Below are 25,192 nucleotides of genomic sequence, written 5' to 3' on the forward strand. Positions count from 1 at the left end.
AGAGGGCTAATTTCTTTTTGGTGGTGCACAATAGTAAGACAAGGAACAACAGGTACAAACTTGAACATAGAAGATTTCACCTCAACATGAGGAGAAATTTCTTTACAATGAGGGTGACGGAGCTCTGGAACAGGCTGCCCAGAGAGGTTGTGGAGTCTCCTTCTCTGGAGACTTTCAAACCCCATCTGGATGCATTCCTGTGCAGACTACTCAGGGTGATCCTGCTTTGGCAGGAGGGGTTGGATCTGATGATCTCTGGAGGTCCCTGCCGACCTCTAATGCACTGTGATACTGTGAAGAATCAAGCCAGCAGTGAATCCCAGTTATCCCTCATGGGGGCACCTCAGATTTCCAAGTCAGTTTCTTACTCTTTTTCAAAGTTCTCTAGTGCTGGTTTCCACTGCTGGTAAGTAAAGACACAAAAGAAACACTTTCAGAAAGCCAAGGGAGGAAAAAGAAAATGCACAAAATTAGCATGAAGAAAAGCACAGCATTTTCTGTCGGAGTGGAAAATTGTTCAAATACACAATTTAGTGGAAAGAGAAGAGCTGTTAATTGTTTTAGCATGCAAAATTGGTTCAAAGGTATGAAGTCTGTAAAGCTTTATATGATAAAAAGAAAGCTGGTTCCCTTCTGATGTTTTTATAGCTCACAAATCTTCTCTTCTTCTCCTTTGCTAGGTTCTACCGCCTAAAAAAGCTGTGAAGCCAGGCATGGTCCTCCTCTTTGAACTCTTCCTTCTTCGTGGGAGCTGCACTTGGATTGATCGAGAAGTGGGCTGGGGAGCTTTTCCCTTGTGTGACAGTAATTGCAATGCTTTGGAGGGAAAATTTAAATGCCCCTTCCTCAGAGGCCACTACGACCCCAAAGTTGACCGATTCAAAAAAATACAGAGTTTTATTTCTCAAGACTTGGATCATTGGTTATGCAACCTGTACTTTCAGGTTTGTCTCTGGAAAAAAAGCCAACCCAACCCAACCCAAACAAATCAGGCCTGTTGCTTTACTAACTGCTCCTCGGAACAAATTCTGTTTTCCTTCTGTCCCCCTTAAAATGTCTTTCCAAAAAGCAGTTTCTTGACCTACCTAGGAAAGAGACAAAGAAAATGATAATCACATGCATCTCCAAATTATCACAGAATCACAGAAGGTTAGAGGTTGGAAGGGACCTCCTGAGACCATCGAGTCCAATGCCCCTGCCAAAAGCAAGATCACCTAGGGTAGTCTGCACAGGAATGCATCCAGATGGGGTTTGAGAGTCTCCAGAAGAGACTCCACAACCCTGCTGGGCAGCCTGTTCCAGTACTCTGTCACCCCCATTGTAAAGAATTTTCTCCTCATGTTGAGGTGAAACTTCAAGCAATTTTCTTTTTTATTTTTTGGTTCTACCAACAGTAGAATAAAGTGAAAATAACTTCAGGATCATGCAGAGATGAGAGAATGTCTGCCAAAAACATAGCTTAAATATATATGTCAGAAACAATTTAGTAAATTGGGGTTTGGAGCACAAGCCCTGTGAGGAGAAGCTGAGGGAGCTGGAGTTGCTTAGCCTGGAGAAGAGGAGGCTCAGAGGAGACCTTATTGCTGTCTACAACTACCTGAAGGGAGGTTGCAGCCAGGTGGGGCTCAGTCTATTCTCCCCAGCAACCAGTACCAGAACAAGAGGACACAGTCTTAAGCTGCACCAAGGGGCGTTAGGCTGGATGTTAGGAAGAAGTGAAGAAGTTTTTCACAGAAAGAGTGATTGGCCCTTGGAATGTGCTGCCCAGGGAGGTGGTGGAGTCACCATCACTAGAGGTGTTTAGGAAGAGACTGGATGAGGCACTTGGTGCCGTGGTTTGGTTGACTAGATGTTGTTGGGTGATAAGTTGGACTTGATGATCTCAAAGGTTTTTTCCAATATGTTATGGTCTGGTCTATTCTATTCTATTCTATTCCATTCTATTCTACTCTACTCTACTCTACTCTACTCTACTCTACTCTACTCTACACTGTGGTAAAAAAAGTAGCAGAAGGCTAAAAATTTATTGGCATGGGCAGGAGAAAGACCCCAAGTGTACAAAATAGATCCTTCAACTCAATGCCCAAATTGGAATGATGTAATGTGTCAGGGAACCAGTTGATTTTGAATTTGGATTGTGAGTCACTCCCATTTACTGGGATGTCTGCTTTAGTCTGTGAGCCTAGGGGAGATGTACATGAGAAACTGATACAGGTCAATGGAGAGCAGAGAAACATGGTCTTCCTAAAATCCTCCTAGCAGCATCTTAGACGTCAAGGGATCACAGAAAGTGTTACAGATATGTATATTCTGGCTTTGTGGAATGCTGAATTGCTTAAGTTAATGCTTTGTTTGTTTTGTGTTGGTTTTTTGTTTGTGTTGTTTTTTGGGTTTTTTTTAATAGATAATTAAACTACCCCTGGATTCAGATGAGCAAAATCCATGTGATGGGCACCTTCGTTTCCCACCTGAACTTCCCAGGCATTCAAGAGCTGCTGAAAACAAGGGTCTCTCAGAGAAGATCAAACAGTCTGAACCACAAGTTGATGGATTCAAACTTTCAGGTTTCTATTCAGACTTTTTTTTTTCTGGAGCAATCCATAGTTTGATTTCAGTGTTGGCTAGTCACTATTGCTCTTGTTAAGCTAGATTTGCCTCTTTCAGATATTGGTCCAACACATGCTATCGCAGGAATGTTTTGAGTTGTTGGCAATTTGAACCAGCCTCATTGCTGACAATGAAACTTTCCATGCTGGCCTCTGCTTGAGGCTGAATGCTTGGAAAGCAGCAGCAATAACAGTTCAGCTGATTATGACCCAAAGCTTACAGGAAGAAATAGAAAAGAGTACTCTGATGTCTGATTCTTTCTGGAAGAACTCTAGCACCTCCCTGGGCTAGAACAGGGACTTCAAATTTGGCAGGGAGATAGTTCTGGCACCAGAGTCATGCCTTATGCTACCCCTATGAAATGCCATTAAGATTCAATCAAGTGATAAGCCATAGAAAAGACAAATTGTCATTTGTTTATATGCAGCAAACCTCCCCAGAAGCTTTCTTTAAAAATTGCTGAATGTTATGTTTCAACTGAGAGTCCTTCTTGGCCTCTGAATCTCCTGATGGAGCTACATTGAAGACACCATTGACCATATAGGATGATGTGGCTCTGAGCAAGCTGATCTAGTGCAAGGTGTCCCTGCCCCAGCGGGGTTGGAACTAGATGATCCTTGAGGTCCCTTCCAACCCTATCAGTTCTGTGATTCTATATTGCAATGGACTCAGCAATTGCTCCTCTTCTGTTAGCAGTCCAGGAATGAGAAGAATGACAACACAGACATTGGGTTTTATTTTTCAGCATTTGGGATCTGACTGCCATGGACAAAAAAGAGAATTCTTTTTTGGTGTATAGATATTCCTATATTCCTCCTTGTTTTATGAACTGGAGGATGAAGCCAGCTCACAGATTGAAGAGTCTGTGAATACTGTGTGCAGATCTGAAGGAGAGATTTCAGTTTTGGGGTATTTGAGAATGGTAACAGTGATTCACAACAGAATACATGGGAGGGGAAAGAGTGGAATATTGGAAGGAAAGAAAGAGAGCAGAGAAGCATTGATCATTTAGCATGTTGAATGGGCAGTTCAGATTGCAAGCTACTAAACCATGGTACCAAGTGCCACATCCAATCCCCTCTTGAACACCTCCAGGGATGGTGACTCCATCACCTCCCTGGGCAGCACATTCCAATGGATAACTCTCTCTGTGAAGAACTTTCTCCTCACCTCAAGCCTAAACCTCCCCTGGTGCAGCTTGAGACTGTGTGCTCTTGTTCTGGTGCTGGTTGCCTGGGAGAAGAGACAAACTCCCTCCTGGCTACAACTCTTCAGGTAGTTGTAGAGAGCAATAAGGTCTCCCCTGATCCTCCTCTTCTCCAGGCTAAACAACCCCAGCTCCCTCAGCCTCTCCTTGTAGGGCTTGTGCTCAAGGCCTCTCCTCAGCCTCGTTGCCCTTCTCTGGACACGTTCAAGTGTCTCAATGTCCTTCTTAAACTGAGGGGCCCAGAACTGGACACAGTACTCAAGGTGTGGCTTAACCAGTGCTGAATACATGGGCACAATGACTTCCTTGCTCCTGCTGCCCACACTATTTTGGATGCATGCCAGGATGCCATTGGCCTTCTTGGCCACGCTGCTGGCTCATGTTCAGCCAGCTGTCAATCAGCACCCCCAGGTCCTTTCCTGTTTGGCACTCTGACCCCAGCCTGTAGCTCTGCATTCAGATGCATAGAGGCTGCCCCCCTAAAAGTGACATTTCTGGGAACACATGTTAAAACTCGTGACACTCAGAGAAGTCCAGGAAGATGTATTTATAACAACTGGGAAAGAGCATTAGTGTATTGCCCTATTTTGTGTACAGACCTCTGAAACAGACTGATAAGCTGATCATGGAAGATCTGCAATTTCCATGCCAAAGAGATTTGCACTAAAAAAATAAATAAGAAAATAATTCTAGGAGTAATTTTTTTGGTATTGTTGACATTTATTTATTTTTTTCTTTTCTTGGAGCCTTCTTTAAAGATATTATTAGCTGCTAATATCCCCCATGGGTTTGTTTTGTAATGCATCTATGCAGTGCTACAGTATGCTGTTTCTGCTGGTGATATGTTGCTAAGAGATTTAATAATGGGTAAACAAACACAACATGTGGTAATCCATTTCAAATTAAAAGTTTATTAAACGCTAGCTTGATGACTTTCTGGCTATTTACAATTAAAGGAGCAAACCTTAGGGAACTGGAGATCACGTGGTGAAACTCACGGCTTCAACATTTCCACCAGAAAAATGTGTTTATGATCTGTGGCAAGCTGTCGCACGTTGATATGCTCTATAAATGCTGTATTATATCTGTTAAACTACCCAAAGTGGGGGGTGGTGGAGGCTCTGTTAAAGTGACATTAAGGTTGAGACACAAAGCAGAGAAAGCAGGAACGGTCTAAATGAAGACTGGTGCTCTGTAACTCGCTCTACTGCAGTAGTCTAAATAGTGAGTGATCTTACATATCAATACCATATGTGGTGCTGCAACATGTAAGCCCAACAGAGCAGGTTAGGAGATGGTGTTTTAACCTTCACTTCAAATTTGTCTTGGTTTTAGAAGTTTAAGACAGAACCTTCATATTATTTCCATTAACTCCAGGCTAGGTTATTGTTTTATATCACAGCTCTGTGTTGGGCTAGGTAGTGCTCTTCCTGGCTGTGTATGATCTCTCCTCCAGAGTACAATGCAGAAGAATGCAATTTAATACCTCCCATACCTTTCCAGCTCGCAGATGCACATTGTCAGTGTATTATCTTAATCCAAACCACATCGTCTTTCCATTCTTTTGAGGTGGTAATCCATGAGAAGTTTGTGGAAGACACCTTTTGCTTTCATGACCCACCTTTGTTTCTTTTTTCTAAAGAAAAGACTCTCTAGTTGATCTGTTGCCACTCTAAGGGATTAAAAGTAACTATCAATAAATAAATTTCAGTTTATCTGTGGAATTCATTAGTCATTGGTTAGAAGGTGGTAAGAACTCTGATGGAAGTAGCAGAGAGAGAAAATGTAGATGCAACTACCAGAAACCTCGCCTTGGTAGGCTTGGATCTAAGTAACGCAGTCTTATAAATGCATGAAGACTTTGGAAATGCCAACATCCACCTAAACTACTCAATATATAAATTCTTCAAGAAAACACTCTCTCTCAGTGTGGAAGCCACAGCAAGATCCCCTTTGACTTCAGTGTCCTTAGAAAAGGGGATCCAAATGTCCGCATAACTCAGGCTCTTTTGTCTTCAGAGAAGTAACCGGACAGCATTTGAGCAATTATTCTTCAGTTCAAATATTTTTAGGTCAGCTCAGGCTCATGTGGCAAGTGTTACTCTGCACTTGTGAACATTCTTCCAAATGCTCATTCTTCTTAGAGGATACAGTCTCAAGCTGTGCCAGGGGAGGTTTGGGCTGGATGTTAGGAAGAAGTTCTTCACAGCAAGAGTGACTGGCCATTGGAATGGGCTGCCCAGGGAGGTGGTGGAGTCACCATCACTGGAGGTGTTTAGGAAGAGACTGGATGGGTGCTTGGTGCCATGGCTTAGTTGATTAGATGGTGTTGGATGATAGGTTGGACTTGATGATCTCAAAGGTCTCTTCCAACCTGTTCTGTTCTGTTCTGTTCTGTTCTGTTCTGTTCTGTTCTGTTCTGTTCTGTTCTGTTCTGTTCTGTTCTGTTCTGTTCTGTTCTCTTCTCTTCTCTTCTCTTCTCTTCTCTTCTCTTCTCTTCTCTTCTCTTCTCTTCTCTTCCTATTCTTATTCCTATTCCTATTCCTATTCCTATTCTACCCTACCCTACCCTACTCTATTCTATTCTGCCTGTGCTGTTTTTCTGCATGTGCCCATTAGAAAGGATGGTCAAATAAAACAGGGAAGCTGAAAATCAGGACAATTTATTCTCTGCAGCATGTACAACCAAAGGAAAATCTTTTTCATTCTAGTGACTTCCTTTTTAATATTGGTCAATTCAAAGTCCTGATTATGATTAGCGCTGTACTACCATATAGTGATGACCCCTCAAGACCTGAAAAGCTTGCTTACAAGGGAGAAAGTGGAAGAGTAGCAGAGGAGGGGTATGATATGGAAACAGTGATTTTCTTTTACTGTCAAGTTGTGTACAGTCTTGGGTCGAATAACAGCAAAACCCACTGTCTGTACCTAAATAGTCATGACTATTTGTATATCATTCCAAGCAGAAGTTAATCCAAACACCACAATGTGAAATATGGACAAGAGTTTTGCTCACCCTGGCTGTGTTGGAGGAGAGGTGTTATTAGCCAAGATTTTGAAGATAGCTAGGCTAGTCTGGTCGCAGCAGCTGGACGGTCTTGCTGCAGTAGAATAGAATAGATCATGGAGTCCAACCTATCATCCAACACCATCTAATCAACTAAACCATGGCACCAAGCACCCCATACAGTCTCCTCCTAAACACCTTCAGTGATGGTGACTCCACCACTTCCCCAGGCAGCCCATTCCAATGGCCAATCACTCTCTCTATGAAGAATTTCTTCCTAACGTCCAGCCTAAACCTCCCCTGGCACAGCTTCAGACTGTGTCCTCTTGTTCTGGTGCTGGTTGCCTGGGAGAAGAGACCAGCCCCTGCCTGTCTACAACCTCCCTTCAGGTAGTTGTAAACAGCAATAAGGTCTTCCCTGAGCCTCCTCTTCTCCAGACTAAGCAACCCCAGCTCCCTCAGCCTCTCCTCATAGGGTTTGTGCTCCAAACCCCTCCCCAGCTTTGTTGCCCTTCTCTGGACACACTCCAGCAAGTCAACATCTTTCCTAAACTGAGGGGCCCATAACTGGACACAGGACTCAAGGTGTGGCCTAATCAGTGCTGAGTACAGGGGCAGAATGACCTCCCTGCTCCTGCTGGCCACATTGTTCCTGATAGAGGCTAGGATGCTATTGGCTACCTGGGCACACTGCTGGCTCATGTTCAGCCTACCCTCAACCAGTACCCCCAGGTCCCTTTCTGCCTGGCCACTCCCCAGCCACTCTGACTCCATCCTGTAGCACTGCATGGGGTTGCTGTGGCCAATGTACAGTAGCGCTGTAGCACAGGCTACCTTAGCCTGTGTTGTGTAGGCATTCTGTGCTGCTCTTACTCTCTGATCTAGCAGATGCTCCAACTTTGCTGAATAGATATGTCACATAGGAGGACTCTCACTACCTCAGCTCTCTTTGGACTAAGTCCCTTTGTGCAGAATTTCTGTGCCACTTTCTAAATTTTTTTATCCCCTCATTGCCTCCCTGCTCCACTATACTTTGGGAGTATAGAGAGGAAGCCACTAACGACTTGGCTGCTGGAGTGTGGTTTCAGGGACACTTATTTTCTTGCAATGAACAAAAAGCTCATGTATTTCCTAAATTTCATTTTTCCCTCCCCCTACATAGTTTGCCATCAAACAGCAGCACATGTGGTTCATGTGCCCTGTGTGCATCAACCAGTAGAAAAGTTACAGCAGCTCTGAAACTTTTTTAGTTCCCAAACTATGAGCTTGTAAGAGAAAAATATGCAGAAGGCTCCTTTTCAGGTGTGCAATTTATCTGTTGCTGTACAATTTTTTAGACTATTTTCCAGTCTGCTTTGCTTCTGCCTGGCTGTTAAAAATAAGGTTGGTTTGGATCATTTGGCTTTGGCACTCCCTGAAACTCGCTGGAGCTGTAAAGCTTTAAACAGTTGCACAGATCTTTAATTGTAAATTAGTTTTGACAGGACTGCTAGGCAAAGGCCTGGCCCGTCCCATCATGATGCTAGCCGACAACCCCTTACTGCTCCCGGAGCAAGGGAACATGTGGAAGGAATTGTTCTTTTACATTTCACAGCTTGTCATTTCCTCTGCAGGGCAACCTCTGACCTCCCTGAAAGATCCTGACACCCATAAGGGAAGTATTCCCGCTGTTGTAAAGGAAGTGGGAAAGCAGTTTAATGCCACGAAAGGAGGAGAAGCGTGTGTGTCAGAAACTGGGAAGAAAAGAGAAGAGATAAAAACGCTTCCATCAGGTTAGGACTTTTATTGCCTTATTTGTTTTACTGAAAGTTTACAGGTAGAGCTACTTGGTGTGTGTGTGTGTGTGTGTAAATACCCGCAACTCTTTCCTCCTTGCCCTGCAATGTCATCTCATGGTTATTTCACTAGACGAAGGAAGTGATGGAAGAGTTTAAATCAATTGTGAGGGATCAAAAGCGACTCAGGCAAAAAGGTACAGCAGTAGTGGACTCCCCTGTCTAAAAAAGTATTTGTAGGCCAAATGTGTTAGCAATTACAAGGTGTGTGTGGAGTGCATTGACAACATTAGATTACTGCTGCTGTTTCCTTGACGTTTTTACATCCTTTCATTTTATTTGGCCATTTATATCTGTGGATCACAACACACACTGCTGTTAGATGCTTGGCAAGTGTTTTTTTCTTCCTGCAACATGTTAATAGCAATATCCTTTGTTATCAGTGCTGAGCTAAATGATGTAACAGGGCCTGTCTGTATTAACATCAAGCAGTGCTTGCTTCTGAGATGTGGGATTCTTTTCAAGGCAAAGCTTTGCAAGGTTCTGTTTTGTTCTTGGGTGGGTTGGTGTGTTTGTTTGTGGCTTTTTGTTTTGTCTTGTTTGTTTGCTTTGTTTTGAATCCCAGGTAAAACTGTGTGTCTCTGAGAACTGAGTAACACAACCCCTAGCTCCTGTCCTGACTCTCTCTACAACTACCTGAAGGGAGGTTGTAGACAGACAGATGTTGGTCTCTTCTCCCAGGCAAGCAGTACCAGAACAAGAGGACACAGTCTCAGGCTGCGCCAGGGGAGGTTCAGGCTGGATGTTAGAAAAAAGTTCTATACAGAAAGAGTGATTGCCCATTGGAATGGGCTGCCTGGGGAGGTGGTGGAGTCGCCATCACTGGAGGTTTTTAGGAGAAGACTTGACAGGGTGCTTGGTGCTGTGGGTTAGTTGCTTGGGCGGTGTTGGATTGGTGATGGGTTGGACGCGATGATCTTGAAGGTCTCTTCCAACCTGGTTTATTCTATGTATTCTATGTATTCTATTCTATGTATTCTATGTATTCAATGGCACCATTTAAAAGACACTTAGCTGTGGTGCTTAGTGTCACGGTTTAGTGGTGGACTTGGCAGTTCTGAATTTATGCTTGGACCTCATGATCTTAAAGGTCTTTTCCAACCTAAATGATTCAGTAATGGCCAGAGGCAGATTTACTGTGGGACAGGGATCTGAAGGTACCAAGATTATAGACAGCCACCCCCACTTAAACTGGATAATGAATTTTACTCATTGTCCTACAATGGTGAAATGGTCGTGAAAGCACAGAAGCCACTGCTGCCCACCATCCATTTTGTGCTCTCATTCCACAAGCCCTGAGGGCCAGTCACCCCTCCTGGCCATGGTACAGGAGCTTAGGATGAATAAGCAGATTGAATAACACAGTTGGCAGCCAACCTGAGATCTCTGTTTGTACCTAGTGCTTTTGACTCTCTCACCTACTGCAAACAAGGTGAGAGTAAGATTTCATTCTGGGGAAAGGGTGAGTCTCGCTCCCTCAGCTATTGTGTAGAGGAAATTAATTAATCCCTCCTTTTGGAAGGAAAGAGTCACTCTCCTGTACCAGGAAGCTATAATAGGTCATGTTTGCAGAATTACAGAATGATAGTGATTGACATGAGTCTCTACAACCTCTTCAGACAGCCTGTTCCAGTGCTTTGGTACCTCCACAGGAAAGTTTTTCCTCATGTACAGTGGGAACCTCCCATGTTGTAATTTGTGCCCATTGCCTCTTGTTCTATAACTGAGCACCAGTGAAAAGAATTTGGCCCCATCCTCTTCACCCCCACCCTGTAAATATTTATGAGCATTGAAAAGATCCCCTCTCAGTCTTCTCCAGGCTAAACAGCCCCAGGTCTCTTAGCCTTCCTCTCTGTAAAAGAGATGTTTAGACATTGTACTGAAAAATGATAGGTAAGAGCTACCTGAGGTCACATACCTACCTCTTATCCATGCAAGCAGTAGTTTGTAGTTGTCTTCAAGTCTGTGGGCTCCCCAAAATTATGCAGTGGGATTTTGGGTCCTGATTTGAAACCAACTGACACACCAGCTTTCCTTTTAGAGTAGCCTATAAACTGTCATTCAAATCCCATTTCTTTGTAGCTGTTGTTTTCTATCGATTGCCCAGGAAGGCTAGGACTATGCATCTGCTATTATCGGGGTAGTTGTCGAATATTTCAAGTTAAGCAGGCACAGCTAGAGGTAGGAGCTAGTATGGTGCTGCTTAATCACATTTCATAAACGCTGAGTGTTGACGTTGGGCATCACAGATGTGCAGAAAGGAGAATCCAGAACTGGTGTCAGTTGCCAAATGGCGTTGATGGCAATACGTTAATCAAGCTGGTGAGGGGCTTTTTAGGGTGTCAGGAAGTGATAGGACTAAGGGGAATGGAGCATAACTAGAAGTGAGTAGATTCAGATTGTATGTTAGAAAGAAGTTCTTCACCATGAGGGTGGTGAGACACTGGAACAGGTTGCCAAGGAAGTGGAAGCCTCATCCCTGGAGGTTTTTAAAGCCAGGCTGGATGTGGCTCTGGGCAACCTGATCTAGTGTGAGGTGCCCCTGTCCATGGCAGGGGGTTGGAACTAGATGATCCTTGAGGTCCTTTCCAACCCTAACAATTCTATGATTCTGTGCTACAGAAAAAAGCAATCAAAATTTCCAAACTGTCATGGATTCTCCTCCTAGTAAGACCAACACTTCATTAACCTGCCTTTTCTAGGTGTTCATCCCTCCAAGAACAGCTTTAGCTTAGAAATTTTGTTCCAGTATCCGTATTAGTAGAATCTATTTTGAAGCTCATTCATTTGGCCAGTGCTGGTTGTGCAAAGTAGCTTAGAATACTCAGTGTTTAAAACATGAGGAAGATGCATGAATGAAAGCTGGTTTAAATAACATTTAATGGCATTTGACATTTGCTTTTGGCTGCTTTTTTAAAAGCTTTTGCTGCCATCCTTTCCTTGCCAGCTTTTGGATGTTTCCACCTTTAGAATATATGTTTCAAACCCCACTTATGAATTGTGCAGGTAGACAGCTCTTCTCCCTTTTCATTCTACTCACATCACTAATCTTTATCCAGATCTAAAGCCACCATGTTGGGGTTTTTATTCAAATTCTGTATGTGGAGTTTGGCAAAGGTTGAATGTCAGACAAAGCATTTCAGAGCCCCCATTTTCAATTCAAGAGGGTCTCTTACAAATACTCTGCAAAAATGAGGCTTAGAGAAGCAGCCTGGTTTTGAAAGGTCCTAAGATACTACAACTTTTGTCAAGCAAAGTTAAATTCAAAACACATCCTTCTGCACTGTCACAGGATCTGGCTCAGTATCCTCTAACAGACAATACTAGAACCTACTAAGGATTTTAAACCCAGGTCTTATAAACTAGGGAGTTTACCCAAAGTACAAGGAGATCTCCAAAAGCATCCATGGATTTGAATTAGGTGAAAAACATCTTTCCTTATCTTTATTCAAATGACAAGAGAAGTTTTTCCTGATGAGCCCAATTTCTGGTACTTGCTAAATCCATTACATGTTAATTTAATAGAGAACTTTGGTTTCAAAGGGCACTTCACTAAAGCATGGATTTTCTGTGGTGGAATAGCGCCAGTAACATAACCACTGAACTCAATATCTGCACTCAGAACTGGGGAGGGAAAAAACAGCTTCATTTTGAAATCCCCAGATAATTTCTGCAGAACCACATATAAACCAGGAGTTATACTGTAACTGATGTTTAATTTGGAGCTCCAACAGTGCCTGCATTTTTCTCCTCACCAACGCTCATCCCAGAAGGCAGCTGCTCCCCAGCTTTCTTCTCATATGTTCTTTCATATGTTTCTTCCCATATTCCTCTTATTTCAAAGCTCCCAGTTATGCATGTACCACAGTAAAACCCCTGGAAAGATGTCAAGTATTTCTCATAAATATTGTTGGTAAGACTGTTACAAGCAACTTGTATGCTGCTCATTTTTGAGGTTTGACACCACTTCTGCTGTTCCTTCTCTCCTCTGCTTTATCACCTTTCTAGGCACACTCAGGATAAAAATTTATCTCCTGATCCCCAAACCTTCCAGCTCAGAAAGCTCAATGTCCATCTTCTAGATTAAACTGAATATTGGTAAATTAAAAATTACCTACTGGTCATATTTAAGATCTTGAGTTTAAACCTCTCTCTGCATCTGTGGAAGATTGTGAAGTGAATCATGGAATCATAGAATCAATAAGGTTGGAAAAGACCTCAAAGATCATCAAATCCAACCTGTCACCCAACACCTCATGACTACTAAATCATGGCACGAAATGCCATGTCCAGTCCCCTCTTGAACACCTCCAGGGATGGTGACCCCACCACCTCCCTGGGCAGCACATTCCAATGGCTAACAACTCTCTCTGTGAAGAACTTTCTCCTCACCTTGAGCCTAAAGTTCCCCTGGTGTAGCTTGAGACTGTGTCCTCTTGTTCTGGTGCCGGTTGCCTGGGGGAAGAGACCAACCCCCACCTGTCTACAACCTCCCTTCAGGTAGTTGTAGACAGCAATAAGGTCTCCCCTGAGCCTCCTCTTCTCCAGGCTAAACAACCCCTTGCTTGAGGATATGGTTTAGAGGTGAGCCTTGTAGAGTAGGATTATTGGTTGGTGATCCCAAGGGTCTTTTCCAACCTGAATGTTTCTGTGATTCTGTGGTGGTCAGGGTCTGGAAACAAACTTCATCTCACCATGCATTCACTAATCAAGGGCATTACTGTTATCATGTCCATTCCACAATGGTGGTAACATCTCTGGTTTTTTCCTATTTGTCTTATACAAATAAACAGCAGTGTAATTTTTCTGCTGGACTTCTTATTAATATTTGATTATAGATTTATAGCTTTGGGTTAAGAATTTCATTGTCTTTTCCAGGCCCTGCTGTAATTACGTTTTTCCTGCTCTTATGCAGACGTTTGCTGACTTCCAAATAAACCTATTAACAGAGACTTAGCACCTGCCATTGTATCATGATATCATGTTGTATCACCTTTATCACAGCTGTGATACCTGTCTTTGATCATTGTTACTTGGCACTATTTTTCCCTCCTCGGATTGTTCATTTTTAACGTGAATGGTATTATGTTCCCCTGTCAGGGAGGAAAAAAAAATGTATTTTGAGTCAATTTACTAAAATAGTCACCACTAAGTGCTATATCTGGATGAAGTTGACACCTTTGACATTTTCTAAAATGGCAAAAATAAGTGTATTTAAGGTATGATTTATGGCTACTGTATGTCAAAGGAATTTCTGTGCCATTACAGTTTCAGATGCAGCCATCTCAGCTTCCTCAACGAACAAATTGCTGATAGTGCAGCTAATTAATAGTTTATTAGCTTTCTGTGGTCAATTATAACAAGTTATAAAAAAGTAATATGCAACTTAATGATTAAAACAAAGAAAAAAATAATGGGTGATTCTTGTTTCTCGCACAGGACTGCTTTGTTTTGTGACTGTGGAACAAAAAAAAGGGTCTGCATAGCTCAGTTTTATAAGACACATTTACCTCCACTAAGAGCAACTCCTATGATTAAAACGTAGGCTGGAGTCTCTAAATGTCTTTCTGATTGCTGGCCTCTATTAAAAACTTCTTAAAATAATAGATAGGTTTAATTCCTCAAGCCAAAGAAAAATTATATCATCCTAAGTATTTTCCATATTTATTATATTGATGAGACTTGGCTACAGAGAGGGGGGGGGGGCAAGAGAAAAGGAAGCAAAATCTCTTGTATTGCAAGTTTTAAATGTACCAGGCTAAGGTTTACTTAATTAGAACCTCCAGGCAATAAAGGAACCCTTTTTTAAATTCTGTGAATCTTAATATGCTAAATAATGCAAAGCTTCGACTCTTCAAGCATGAGACACACATCTGGCAGCTTAACATTTAAATTACAGGGAGGGGGGGGGAAAAAAAACCCAAACCCACTTCAGTAGTAATTCTCAGGAAGAAAAAAAAAATAAAGGGAAATGTATTGCAACTGAATTTAATTTCTTTTTAGATTTTTCATCCTGTCTAATTGTGGAGCATTTCCCAGCTTCTCCTTTATTTATTTATTTATTTTCTTTCGCGTTTCCTTTTTTTGTTGTTTGGTTTGGTTTGGTTTGGTTTGTTTCCCTGTACTTTTTATTGATCTTTAATTTGAGCAGCTTCTTCCTGTTACAGCCACTAGAAGAGCTACAGTGTGTTTTTGCTTAGCAAAAATTGTTCTGAGAAATCTAGGAGGAATTGAAGCAAGGAGCGTAGAAAGAAAAGGCCATTCAGAACCTTACAAATAAAAGACGTGTCGTGATTAGATAACAAACTGCAGCTCCTTCCCCCTCCTGTTTCTTTGATGTAGAATATTGTTTGCTTTATTCTTTTTATTGTGCCTCCCTCCCCCCCCTTCCTCCCCCCCTTTTTTTGCCAAGATAATTGCTGCTTTCCTCATTTGTCTCCCAAAACATCAGCACTGGTTAGGCCACACCTTGAGTCCTGTGTCCAGTGCTGGGCCCCTCAGTTTAGGAAAGATGTTGACTTGCTGGAACATGCCCAGAGAAAGGCAACAAAGCTGGAGAGGGGTTTGGAACACAAGCCCTATGAAGAGAGGATGAAGGAGCTGGGATTATTTAGCCTGGAGAAGAGGAGGCTCAGGGGAGACCTTATTGCTGTCTACAAGTACTTGAAGGGAGGTTGTAGCCAGGAAGGAGTTGGTCTCTTCTCCCAGGCAACCAGCACCAGAACAAGAGGACACAGTCTCACGCTGTGCCAGGGGAGGTTTAGACTGGAAGAAGTTCTTCATAGAAAGAGAGATTGCCCATTGGAATGGGCTGCCCACGGAGGTGGTAGAGTCACCATCACTGGAGATGTTTAGGAAGAGACTTGATGGGGCACTTCATGCCATGGTTTAGTTGATTAGATGGTGTTGGATGATAGGTTGGACTCCATGATCTCAAAGGTTTGTTCCAACCTGATCTGGTCTATTGTACTGTACTGTACTCTATTCTATTCTATTCTATTCTATTCTATTCTATTCTATTCTATTCTATTCTCAAAGTCTTCATTATTACAGCAAAGCTATTTGGAAAGCCATTGCAGTGAGCCAAACCAACAAAACAAACACACACACACACGCATAAAAAAAAGACTGGAACAGTAAGGATCTTTAGAAAGATACATTTCTATTTTAATATGTGTTCATGTGTTCACACACGTGTCACATAATGGAATATGTGGAACCAATGTGAAGGGTGTATGCTGCATTTGTGCACACGCATGACATACCCAACAGCTGGCTTTTATGCAATTTCCCTGAGTTCAGTGGCTGTAAATACCTGCAAATGCCTCATCCAGAATAGAATAGAATAGAATAGAGTAGAATAGAATAGAATAGACCAGACCAGACCAGACCAGACCAGACCAGGTTGGAAAAGACTTTCAAGATTTTCAAGTCCAACCTATCATCCAACAACATCTAATCAACTAAACCATGGCATTAAGTGCCTCATCCAGTTTCTTTTTAAACACTTCCAGTGATGGTGACTCCACCAGCTCCCTGGGCAGCCCATTCCAATGGCCAATCACTCTTTCCTGAAGAACTTCTTCCTAACATCCAGCCTAAACCTCCCCTGGCACAGCATGAGACTGTGTCCTCATGTTCTGGTGCTGGTTGCCTGGGAGAAGAGACCAACCCCCACCTGGCTACAACCTCCCTTCAGGTAGTTGTAGACAGCAATAAGCTCACTGAGCCTCCTCTTCTCCAGGTTAAGCACAGCACCTATACACCTTTTTGCATGGCAATACAGAAAGGAAGGAATGGAAAGATACTGAAGATCTGAACATGAAGAACTTCTTTCCTTTGATGGTGCCAGAGCACTCAACCAGGCTGCTCAGAGAGGTTGTAGGGTTGTAGGGTCTCCTTCCCTTGAGAGATTCAGAATCTGCCTGGTTCTGATCCTGGGCAGCCTGTTCTGGGTGACCAGGCTTTAGCCAGAGGGGATTGGACTAGATGGGCTCAACAGGTCCTATCCAACTCCTCCCATGCTGGGATTCTGTGATTTTTGAGTACATTTGACTGTCTTCTACTGAGGGAAAATGAAAGTAACTGGGAGGAAAACAAAATAACAAACCAAAAATACCAGGTAAATCCCTTTTTTGCTTATCCTCCATGTGCTGTACAATAAGAAGTGTAATTCAGACCTTTATTTCCACCATGCTGCTGCTTCCTATGGTGTAGGAGTAGAGTTCTGTTCACTCCATGGGTCATTGCTTTTCAGCACTTAGAGTAACACACTGCTTGAGTAAACATTGCGTGGAAAACATGAGTATTTCGCACCTCTGTGCCTCATTCCCAATCCATAGCCATGTCAATACAAGACAATAAGCTTCCTTCTCTGTTCCAAGGTGTTGTTATTTTTTGTTTGGTTTTTTTTGTTGTTTCTTTGTTTTGTTTGGTTTGATTTTTTTTTGGGGGGGTGGGGGTGGGTGTGGGTGTTTTTAAATACCCCTCACTGCTATTCTTCTGTGTCTGCTAGTTCTTTATTTCTAGTTCCCCCCCCTGCTTTTTCTCTATACAGTTATTATTTACTGTGCCACAGCATCTGAATTCTTCTCCATATTTATCATCCTAACACATCTGGAAGGTAGGAAAGAACTGACCACCTATTTTTAACTCAGGTGGAGAAGACAAGATGCTCTGCCTGTTGTCACTCAGGATCTTGATGGGAAGGGGAACAAAACCCAGTTTCTTCCTCTTGAGCTTTGTCTTATACACTGATATAAAAATGCCATCCCCCACCCCCTTTTTTTTGTCCTCCCTTACAGAAGATGATTTTTACTGTGATTACAATGACACTGCAGATGAGCACTACAACCAGCATCAGCTGAAGGAAAGCCAAGGACAACAAGACAAGGTACTGGCCTTGGTCTAAAAGTTACCATGTCCCTTAAAGCACAGGGTAAAGCTGTTGGAACTTCTGCCTGTGACATTGTTCATGTTGCTGTTGTTGCATTTCTTTAACCCATCACTGTGAATTTTATTGTAGCTGCCATAAGGATACACATGGCCAGGAACATTGCTACCTCCTGCATAGATCTATTAGGGAATTAATCTCTCCACAAAGGAGTTTCAAAGGTGTAGTAGGAAGGACTGTCAGCAATAAGACAACAATGACTTGATCAAGTTAGTGGTGTAGGGTGATATTATTCCATTAGTGTTTTACAAGAGAAATTTCCTGTGCATCTATAACTTTCAAGTTCTCTTGTTCTTGTGCAGAAGCCTCCTACCACCAGATACTTATACTACCCTTATTCACAGTATCTTGGCCAAGAACATAATGAGTTTGGGAACAAATTACATGTCATCAGTACAAATTACTTGTCATCAGTACAAATTACAATGAAATCACATCTGCATTATGATAACACTTTCTGGGTGAGATAGCACTGGAACTTTCCAGGTGAATGTACATCCTGAGAGCTAAGACACAAAGAAGAATGTATTCCTGAGAATTGCTTCTACCTGTGTTATGTCCCCTGAATGAGATTATTTTCCAGTGAAGGATGTGGTTTTCCTCTGTAAGTGTTGCTCCACTTTCCTCCTTAGATCAACATGTCTGCAGTGAATTATGACTACAAACATGAATATTCAAATTAATCTTTCTGGCAGTTTGTCTCACCCCATTCTAGATGCACTCTGAAACATTTTTAACACTTTTAATTGCCCAAGGAAAGAAGTCATCCTGGTGGTCAGAGTATTCACCAACTTGCATACTGTGTATTCATATCTGTACACACAGAATCATAGACTACTCTGGGTTGGAAGGGACCTTTAAAGACCATCTAGTCCAACCCACCCTGCAGCCATCAGGGACATCATCCACTGGATCAGGTTGCTTAGAGACTGCTGTGTCATAAATACTCACTAGCTGGGATTTATTAGCTCAAATTTGACTTTAGTAGTGTGATGATCTACATATAAATATCTGTGAGCAAAACCAGATTGGCCAACTGGCAATTCCCTCCAATTTAAATGACTAATTTTTCCAGTGATTTATTTCTTTAGGAGGTAAGCATAAACTGGAGAAACCAGAACTAGACATAGCCATACACCAGAGTGTGAGTGTGTGTGTACCCTTATATCTATAGGAAGACCAACTTAAGGACAGATCGAGTGGGTGTAATGAGCAAAGCAACCCAACCCATGGGAGTGGCAGAGTGAAATTCATTTCCTACAATCCCATAATAGCACATTGGCTTTGAACAAAATGCCGTGCTCTTCCAGGAACCTCAGTTGTGGGTGGCTCTCAAAGCCACATTAAAGTGACCTGGTTTCAGCAAGGTGCGTAAGCCCATGGGTAACTCGGTACTCTCTAGTCCCTTTGGACTCGGCGAGATGACTCACGAGCTTACGGTTATTGACATGTTTAAAGAGATTTCTGAGCTGAGGCTCTTGTGAGAAAACTTGGGCACAAAAGAAATGTGAGCATGCAAAAACCTCTTTTCAAAGGTTCTAAGAGCCCCTCGTTCTTAATGCGATGAGTGAACCCTAACGTTCAGAGAGATCCTTGTTTTAGCATGCTCGAGACTTAAGATGTTTGGTCTGAATTATGTCATTTGGGCCTGCTTGTGTCTCTGGAACTGAAATCAGATTCTAAAATAATTGTACCCAATTGGAAGCAATTACAAGCTGATGTAAAGAACTGACTTAAGGCAGAAGACAGAAGTACATTTAGTGGATTATTCTCTCAGATCTCCTCTTTTTTTCTTTTTTTCTTTTGTGGTGTGCATGAGGGAAGACAGCAAACAAAGAGCTCAGCTTTTGGGGGAATATAGGATGTATAAGGAAAAACTTCCTTGTGAGTGTAACAAAACCCAACAGGAGACAGGCTGCCTAGAGAGGCTGTGGTGTGTCCCTCCCAAAACCTTCCTGGATGTCTTTTCCAACCTTGATTCTATGATTCTATGTGATCCTGGGCAACCTGCTCTGGGTGACCCTGCAAGAGGCTTGGACTGCATTATCCCTTCCAGCCCACACCATGATGTTATTCCGCATTAACAAACACAAAGTTGTTAGTGCCTTGCCAGTTCACCTCCCAATTAATCTGTGCTATGGAGTTGACGACAGTCTCCTGCTGAGTATTTTCTGAATGTGCATTAGTGCTAACTTGTTTTTTCTTGAAATGTGCATGCATGTTGTTGCATGTATCCAGAACACTGAATGGTGGCAATAAAGGACTGGTCAGTGACTTCTGAAAGAAGTGAAATGAATTTTGTGGCCATAATCCCTTCCTCGTGCAGATGACTGAGCTGCTGCTTTCATACTTCAGACAAGATCAGACAGCCTCAGAGAAACTCACTCATAATACTTTTTTAACACCCTTGGGATTTATGCCTTAAATAATGGATTTAGATCTACTTTGCACAGGAGTAGTTTTGTGGAGACCATGTCAGTGCAATCATGGTACTTCTTATACACTACTCACCCCAAACCCTTGACTTTTTCCAGGGAATTGAACTGGACAAGTCATGTGGTGAGGTGAAATTCACTGCTCTCTCTAGTTGCCTGCTTTTAGTATGTGAAAACAGCTTAGAGCACACTACCCACTACTACTCTGCCTTTGGTATTCACGTTTACAGAGAACAACTTATATTCCACTGCTTGTGGTAGGTTTTTTCCAATGACTGTTGAAAGGGTTGTGTCACAGTATCACAGTATAACTAAGGTTGGAAGAGACCCCAAGGATCATCAAGTCCAACCTGTCCAAACAGACCTCACAACTAGACCATGGCACCAAGTGCCACGTCCAGTCTCCCCTTGAACACCTCCAGGGACCGTGACTCCACCACCTCCCTGGGCAGCACATTCCAATGACGAATGACTCGCTCAGTGAAGAAATTCTCCTCACCTCGAGTCTAAACCTCCCCTGGCACAGCTTGAGACTGTGTCCCCTTGTTCTGGTGCTGGTTGCCTGGGAGAAGAGACCAACCCGTTCCTGTCTACAACCACCTTTCAGGTAGTTGTAGAGGACAATGAGGTCACCTCTGATCCTTCTCTTCTCCAGGCAAAGTCATGTTTCCTGATAACCATATTTAGGATTTTGCAGGCATGGATACAAACCTCTGTCTGTTATGTCCATGAGCCTTAAATTAAAATTCAAAACGTGGCTAAGGTGGATAGAATATAAGCTTCAGAACACAAATTTGGCTCTTAGAGCAAAATGGCTTATTCAGTTTTAAAAAAATCCCAAAGGTCTTCATGCTTTTGGTGATAGGCAAAGTATACAGTGACCTGACTGCATCTAATATCCATACAGTGTTCCTTGGAAACTCTGAGCTGATTTGTGAGATCTACTGAGTAAACTTGGATGTTTTGTTCATTACAGATCTCATAAACTCAAAAGTCAAAAAAGAAACTTAACTCATTTAGGTTAGCTTCTAGTATTGGCTTGTCATGAGGCCAAAGTAGGACAAGGGTAGAAAATTTCAACCACTTGCTCCATAAAATTGGCATCAAGAGATGAAAAACTGAAACTTCCCTTTGTGGTCATCTCTAAAATGTATATTTTCCATCTGCCTGGTTCAATCAAAGAACAAAAAGGGAGTACTGTTTCTAGTCCAGTCATGGCAGGTTTTAACTTCCATTCCTTTTTTCTCTCTGGACTTATTCATTAGATGTTAACAAACCATTCACAGAGTTTGGTATTATGCTTAGGAAGATATTAATGGATTGTTTCATAAAGTCACCTGCAGATGTCTGCTTGGTAAGTTATGACCTCATTGTGGCTCTGGCAGGAAGTGCTGTTTGGCTCTCTATCCAGGAGTGAGAATGCCAAGCACGCAAGGAACCTGGTGGTCATTCCAAGGAGAGACAATGCCAGTGCTGAATTGGGCCCCATGTGTACAAAAATGTTATTCCCACAACGAGCATGGCTTAGAATTCTGTACTTTGTAGCTCAAGGAGTAGTTTACACTGGCAAAACCTGGCACCAGCACTGAGAGATGCAATACTGTCCCTCTCCTTCCTTGTGCTGGCATCAGTGCAGGGTGGCCTGGATCAGAATAGGTCCAGCTGAGAGGTAACCCAGTTAATAGAAGGAGAAGAAGAGAAAGAGGCCAAACCACGTTAATTTCCTTCTCAGACCATTTCCTTCCATACATTTTACTGTGTGGATGTCTAAATTTTTCTTCTGGCAGAGCATGGCGTGGAGCACAAGAAAAAAAGGTAGAGGAAGGCAGTTGAACTAGAGGATTGCTGTAGTTCCCTTCCAAGTGAAATAATCTCTTCTAAAGCATTTTGAGTTAGCCCTTCCACTGTTGTTTTCTAGGTTTGCTATGGAGCAAGGAGTAAAACAGAGCTGTAAGCTTAAACCAGAGCAAGAAGTTCTTATTGGGGTGAAACTGGAGGCTCTTCCTTTGCTAGCTGTGCCCAGCTAATTGCCTTACTGTACTGACTTGTTTTGCTTTTCACTTGAAGATCAACTGGAATATCCCACCTGATCAATGCTATCAAGAAAAATCAGGTTTGGGGAAGAAAGCAAGCCTAGAAGAAGGGAAGGAATCTGCAGAGAGCAAGTACTGCTTGGAGGAGTTAGAGAAATACACTTTTTCTGTGTGGTAAGTGATCTCAGTATCAGTTTCACAACTCAGAAGTATGCTATCATGCCCTCATTTCAGGGTGCTGGTGTAGTTGTAGTATGGGGAAAAAAGCAGACTAGAAATGGGTAGATTCAGATTGGATGTTAGGAAAAATTTCTTCCCCATGAGCGTGGTGAGACACTGGAACAGGTTGCCCAAGGAGGTGGTAGAAGCTTCATGCCTGGTGGTTTTTAAGGCCAGGCTGGATGTGTTTGTAAGCAACCTGATCTAGTGTGAGGTGTCCCTGGCCATGGCAGGGGAGTTGGAACTAGATGATCCTTGAGGTCCCTTCCAACCCTAACAATTCTATGTTTCTATGATTTGATTCACTGGCTAGGGAATCAGGTGCTCGGCACAACACCCAGCAGCTGCCCTTGTTTGCAACAGTATCTTGTTGCAATCTTGTATTATAGCGGGATCTACATTGAGAAGAATGTTATTACCCTGCAAAATCCAACACAGAGGTGGAAAATTACCTGAGCAATGCCATTTGGTCCCTTTTGTGTGTGCATCATATGTTGTTTCCCCACTAAACTAGTTTTCCACTCTGTATGCTGTTTATTTGTGCAAATATCCAGGATATTATGTTCTACTTTTTGGTCACTGTGGCTCCTGGTCTTATTTGCAACAGGCAGACCCTGCCTGGAATTCAGAACTATTGATTTCCTTGTACTTTCCTTCAGAACAGAACTTTACTAATAGCAGTTACTCCCTCTTCACAGAATCACTGTAAAACAGGAAAGGGGTGCACTTTCACCTTCACAGATAGGGATACAGAATTGTCAGGGTTGAACAATTCCCTCCACCTGCTGGCTGTGCTTCTCTTGATGCAGCCTAGGATGTGATTGGTTTTCTGGGCTACAAGTGCACACTGGTGGCTCATGTTGAGCTTCTCGTTCACCTGCACCCTCAAGTCCTTTTCTCCAGGGCTGCTCTCAAGCCACTCACTGCCCAGCCTGTATCGGTGCTTGGGATTGCCACGACCCAAATACAGGACCTTGCACTTGGTCTTGTTGAACCTCATGAGGTTGGCATGGGCCCACCTCTCCAGCCTGTCAAGGTCCCTCTGCATGGCCTTGGGGCCAGATATGTACACTGTAGGCTAGACATTAGGAAGAAGTTCTTCACAGAAAGAGTGATTGGCCATTAGAATGGGCTGCCCGGGGAGGTGGTGGAGTCACCACCACTGGAAGTGTTTAGGAAGAGACTGGATGGGGTACTTCATGCCATGGTTTAGTTGATTAGATAGTGTTGGATGATAGGTTGGACTTGATGACCTCAAAGGTCTCTTCCAACCTGGTCTATTCTATTCTATTCTATTCTATTCTATTCTATTCTATTCTATTCTATTCTATTCTATTCTATTCCTGGTATTAAACAAAGGCTACCAGACATGCTTCATGATGACTGTGCTGCCCATCCTTCAGTAAAGACAGCTATGGCTAGTATTTTATTATTTCAATATGCCATTCTTTTTACTGTCTCTGTCATCCTGTTTGAAATAAGGACCAGTGTTTGCTTTATTATGTGAAGATCCATTGAGATTAGATCAAAACAGAATTTAGAGAGCATTTCCTGGCTTTCTGTATCACTTGGGGAAAAACATCATCTTCATCAGAGAGGAAGAAAACTAGGAAAACAAATTACTCCATTCTTGGTCAAGTAATGTAGATATTACACTTCACATGCCATGCACAACATGTGTCCTTAATATTTTTTATTTTCTCAATAACATTTTTTATTTTCTTAATAATATCTTTTATTTTTTTATACTTAGTGTTAATTCATGTCTCCTGCATGATTGAAAGAGTATCTGACACCTTATGACTTGTTAGTCCCATTTGTTACCATACCAGCGTGTTTCAGTTGTTACTGATTTCTGTTGGTGTCTTCTCTTTCCCTTCTCCCCTACTTTCTCATCAAAGGGCATCAACTCCTCCTTGTCTGCTGCCAGACCTTCCTTTCTGCTAAGACTGCTACCTTTTAAAAAGGCCAATGTAAGATAATTAGCTACTACAAAAAATTTTAATAGGACTTAGATCTCCATCAGCCTCAGAGTTTTAGATGCTCCAAGATGAAATCTGAGCAATTTCCTTGATCTTTTATTGTAGCTGGTAAATCATTTATTAGGCTGGGTTATTTTAGCAAATCCTCTTTAAAAACAAAATCCCATAAAATGTATTTATCATAAAATGCTGCATGACCAACAGTCTTCAAAGTTGTACATACCCTGTATTAATTAAGAGCTAGTGTTGTACTGTGATAAGTTAAAGGTGTCCACTTTCTGTCTCTCTCTTCCCCCATTTCCCTCTCCCTGCATTTCCATGTATGTTTTTCTCTCTTCTTTTCTCTCTCTCATCTCCTTTCTTGTAGGTCTTGCCAAAGGGGAGATTGGCAAATACAGGCAATATATTCTTTTGTCATCACCAATATTTTTCTGATAATTGTGGTGGTATTTTGTTCCCACTGCTATAGCATGCTTGTCCTTTTCCATTCATATTCATTTGACAGCGGTGTCTCATGTCTGTAGGCTATAGTCAAACCTCTTTACAGTGGGCATTATACACATTTGGAATAAAAAGATCATCCTGGCTGCAGAAGCCAACAAACTTCAGCTTCAATCTTGCAGACTTTTCCATCATGCCCATACATAACCTTGATGAAAGCAGCAAGCTTTTCATACAATCATAGAATCAATAGGGTTGGAAAAGACCTCAAAGATCATCAAGTCCAACCTGTCACCCAACACCTTATGGTGTACCATGTGGCACCAAGTACCACATTCAATCTCCTCTTGAACACCTCCAGGGATGGTGATTCCACCACCTCCCTGGGCAGCACATTCCAATGGCTAACAACTCTCTCTATGAAGAATTTCTTCATAACCTCCAGCCTAAACTTCCCCTGGTGCAGCTTGAGA

The 25,192-nt window shown here is 42.4% G+C and overlaps 2 protein-coding genes across 2 annotated transcripts in view; both read left to right on the forward strand.

The window, feature by feature from the left end:
- LOC104304233 (uncharacterized) overlaps positions 1 to 18,292 on the forward strand; it is a 119,731-nt gene extending 101,439 nt beyond the window's left edge. The window contains exons 11-15 of the mRNA XM_054164026.1: positions 681 to 944; positions 2,405 to 2,564; positions 17,461 to 17,549; positions 17,912 to 18,070; positions 18,242 to 18,292. Coding sequence (XP_054020001.1) covers positions 681 to 944; positions 2,405 to 2,564; positions 17,461 to 17,549; positions 17,912 to 18,070; positions 18,242 to 18,292 — 723 coding nt within the window. The remainder of the gene's footprint in view (positions 1 to 680; positions 945 to 2,404; positions 2,565 to 17,460; positions 17,550 to 17,911; positions 18,071 to 18,241) is intronic.
- Positions 18,293 to 19,030: 738 nt separating this feature from the next.
- The window catches only part of LOC128897417 (uncharacterized), a 98,196-nt gene continuing 92,034 nt past the window's right edge, over positions 19,031 to 25,192 (forward strand). The window contains exons 1-3 of the mRNA XM_054164027.1: positions 19,031 to 19,089; positions 21,963 to 22,029; positions 22,112 to 22,251. Coding sequence (XP_054020002.1) covers positions 19,031 to 19,089; positions 21,963 to 22,029; positions 22,112 to 22,251 — 266 coding nt within the window. The remainder of the gene's footprint in view (positions 19,090 to 21,962; positions 22,030 to 22,111; positions 22,252 to 25,192) is intronic.

Source organism: Dryobates pubescens, chromosome 9 (assembly GCF_014839835.1).
Source record: "Dryobates pubescens isolate bDryPub1 chromosome 9, bDryPub1.pri, whole genome shotgun sequence".
In the NCBI taxonomy this organism is placed as follows: Eukaryota; Metazoa; Chordata; class Aves; order Piciformes; family Picidae; genus Dryobates; species Dryobates pubescens.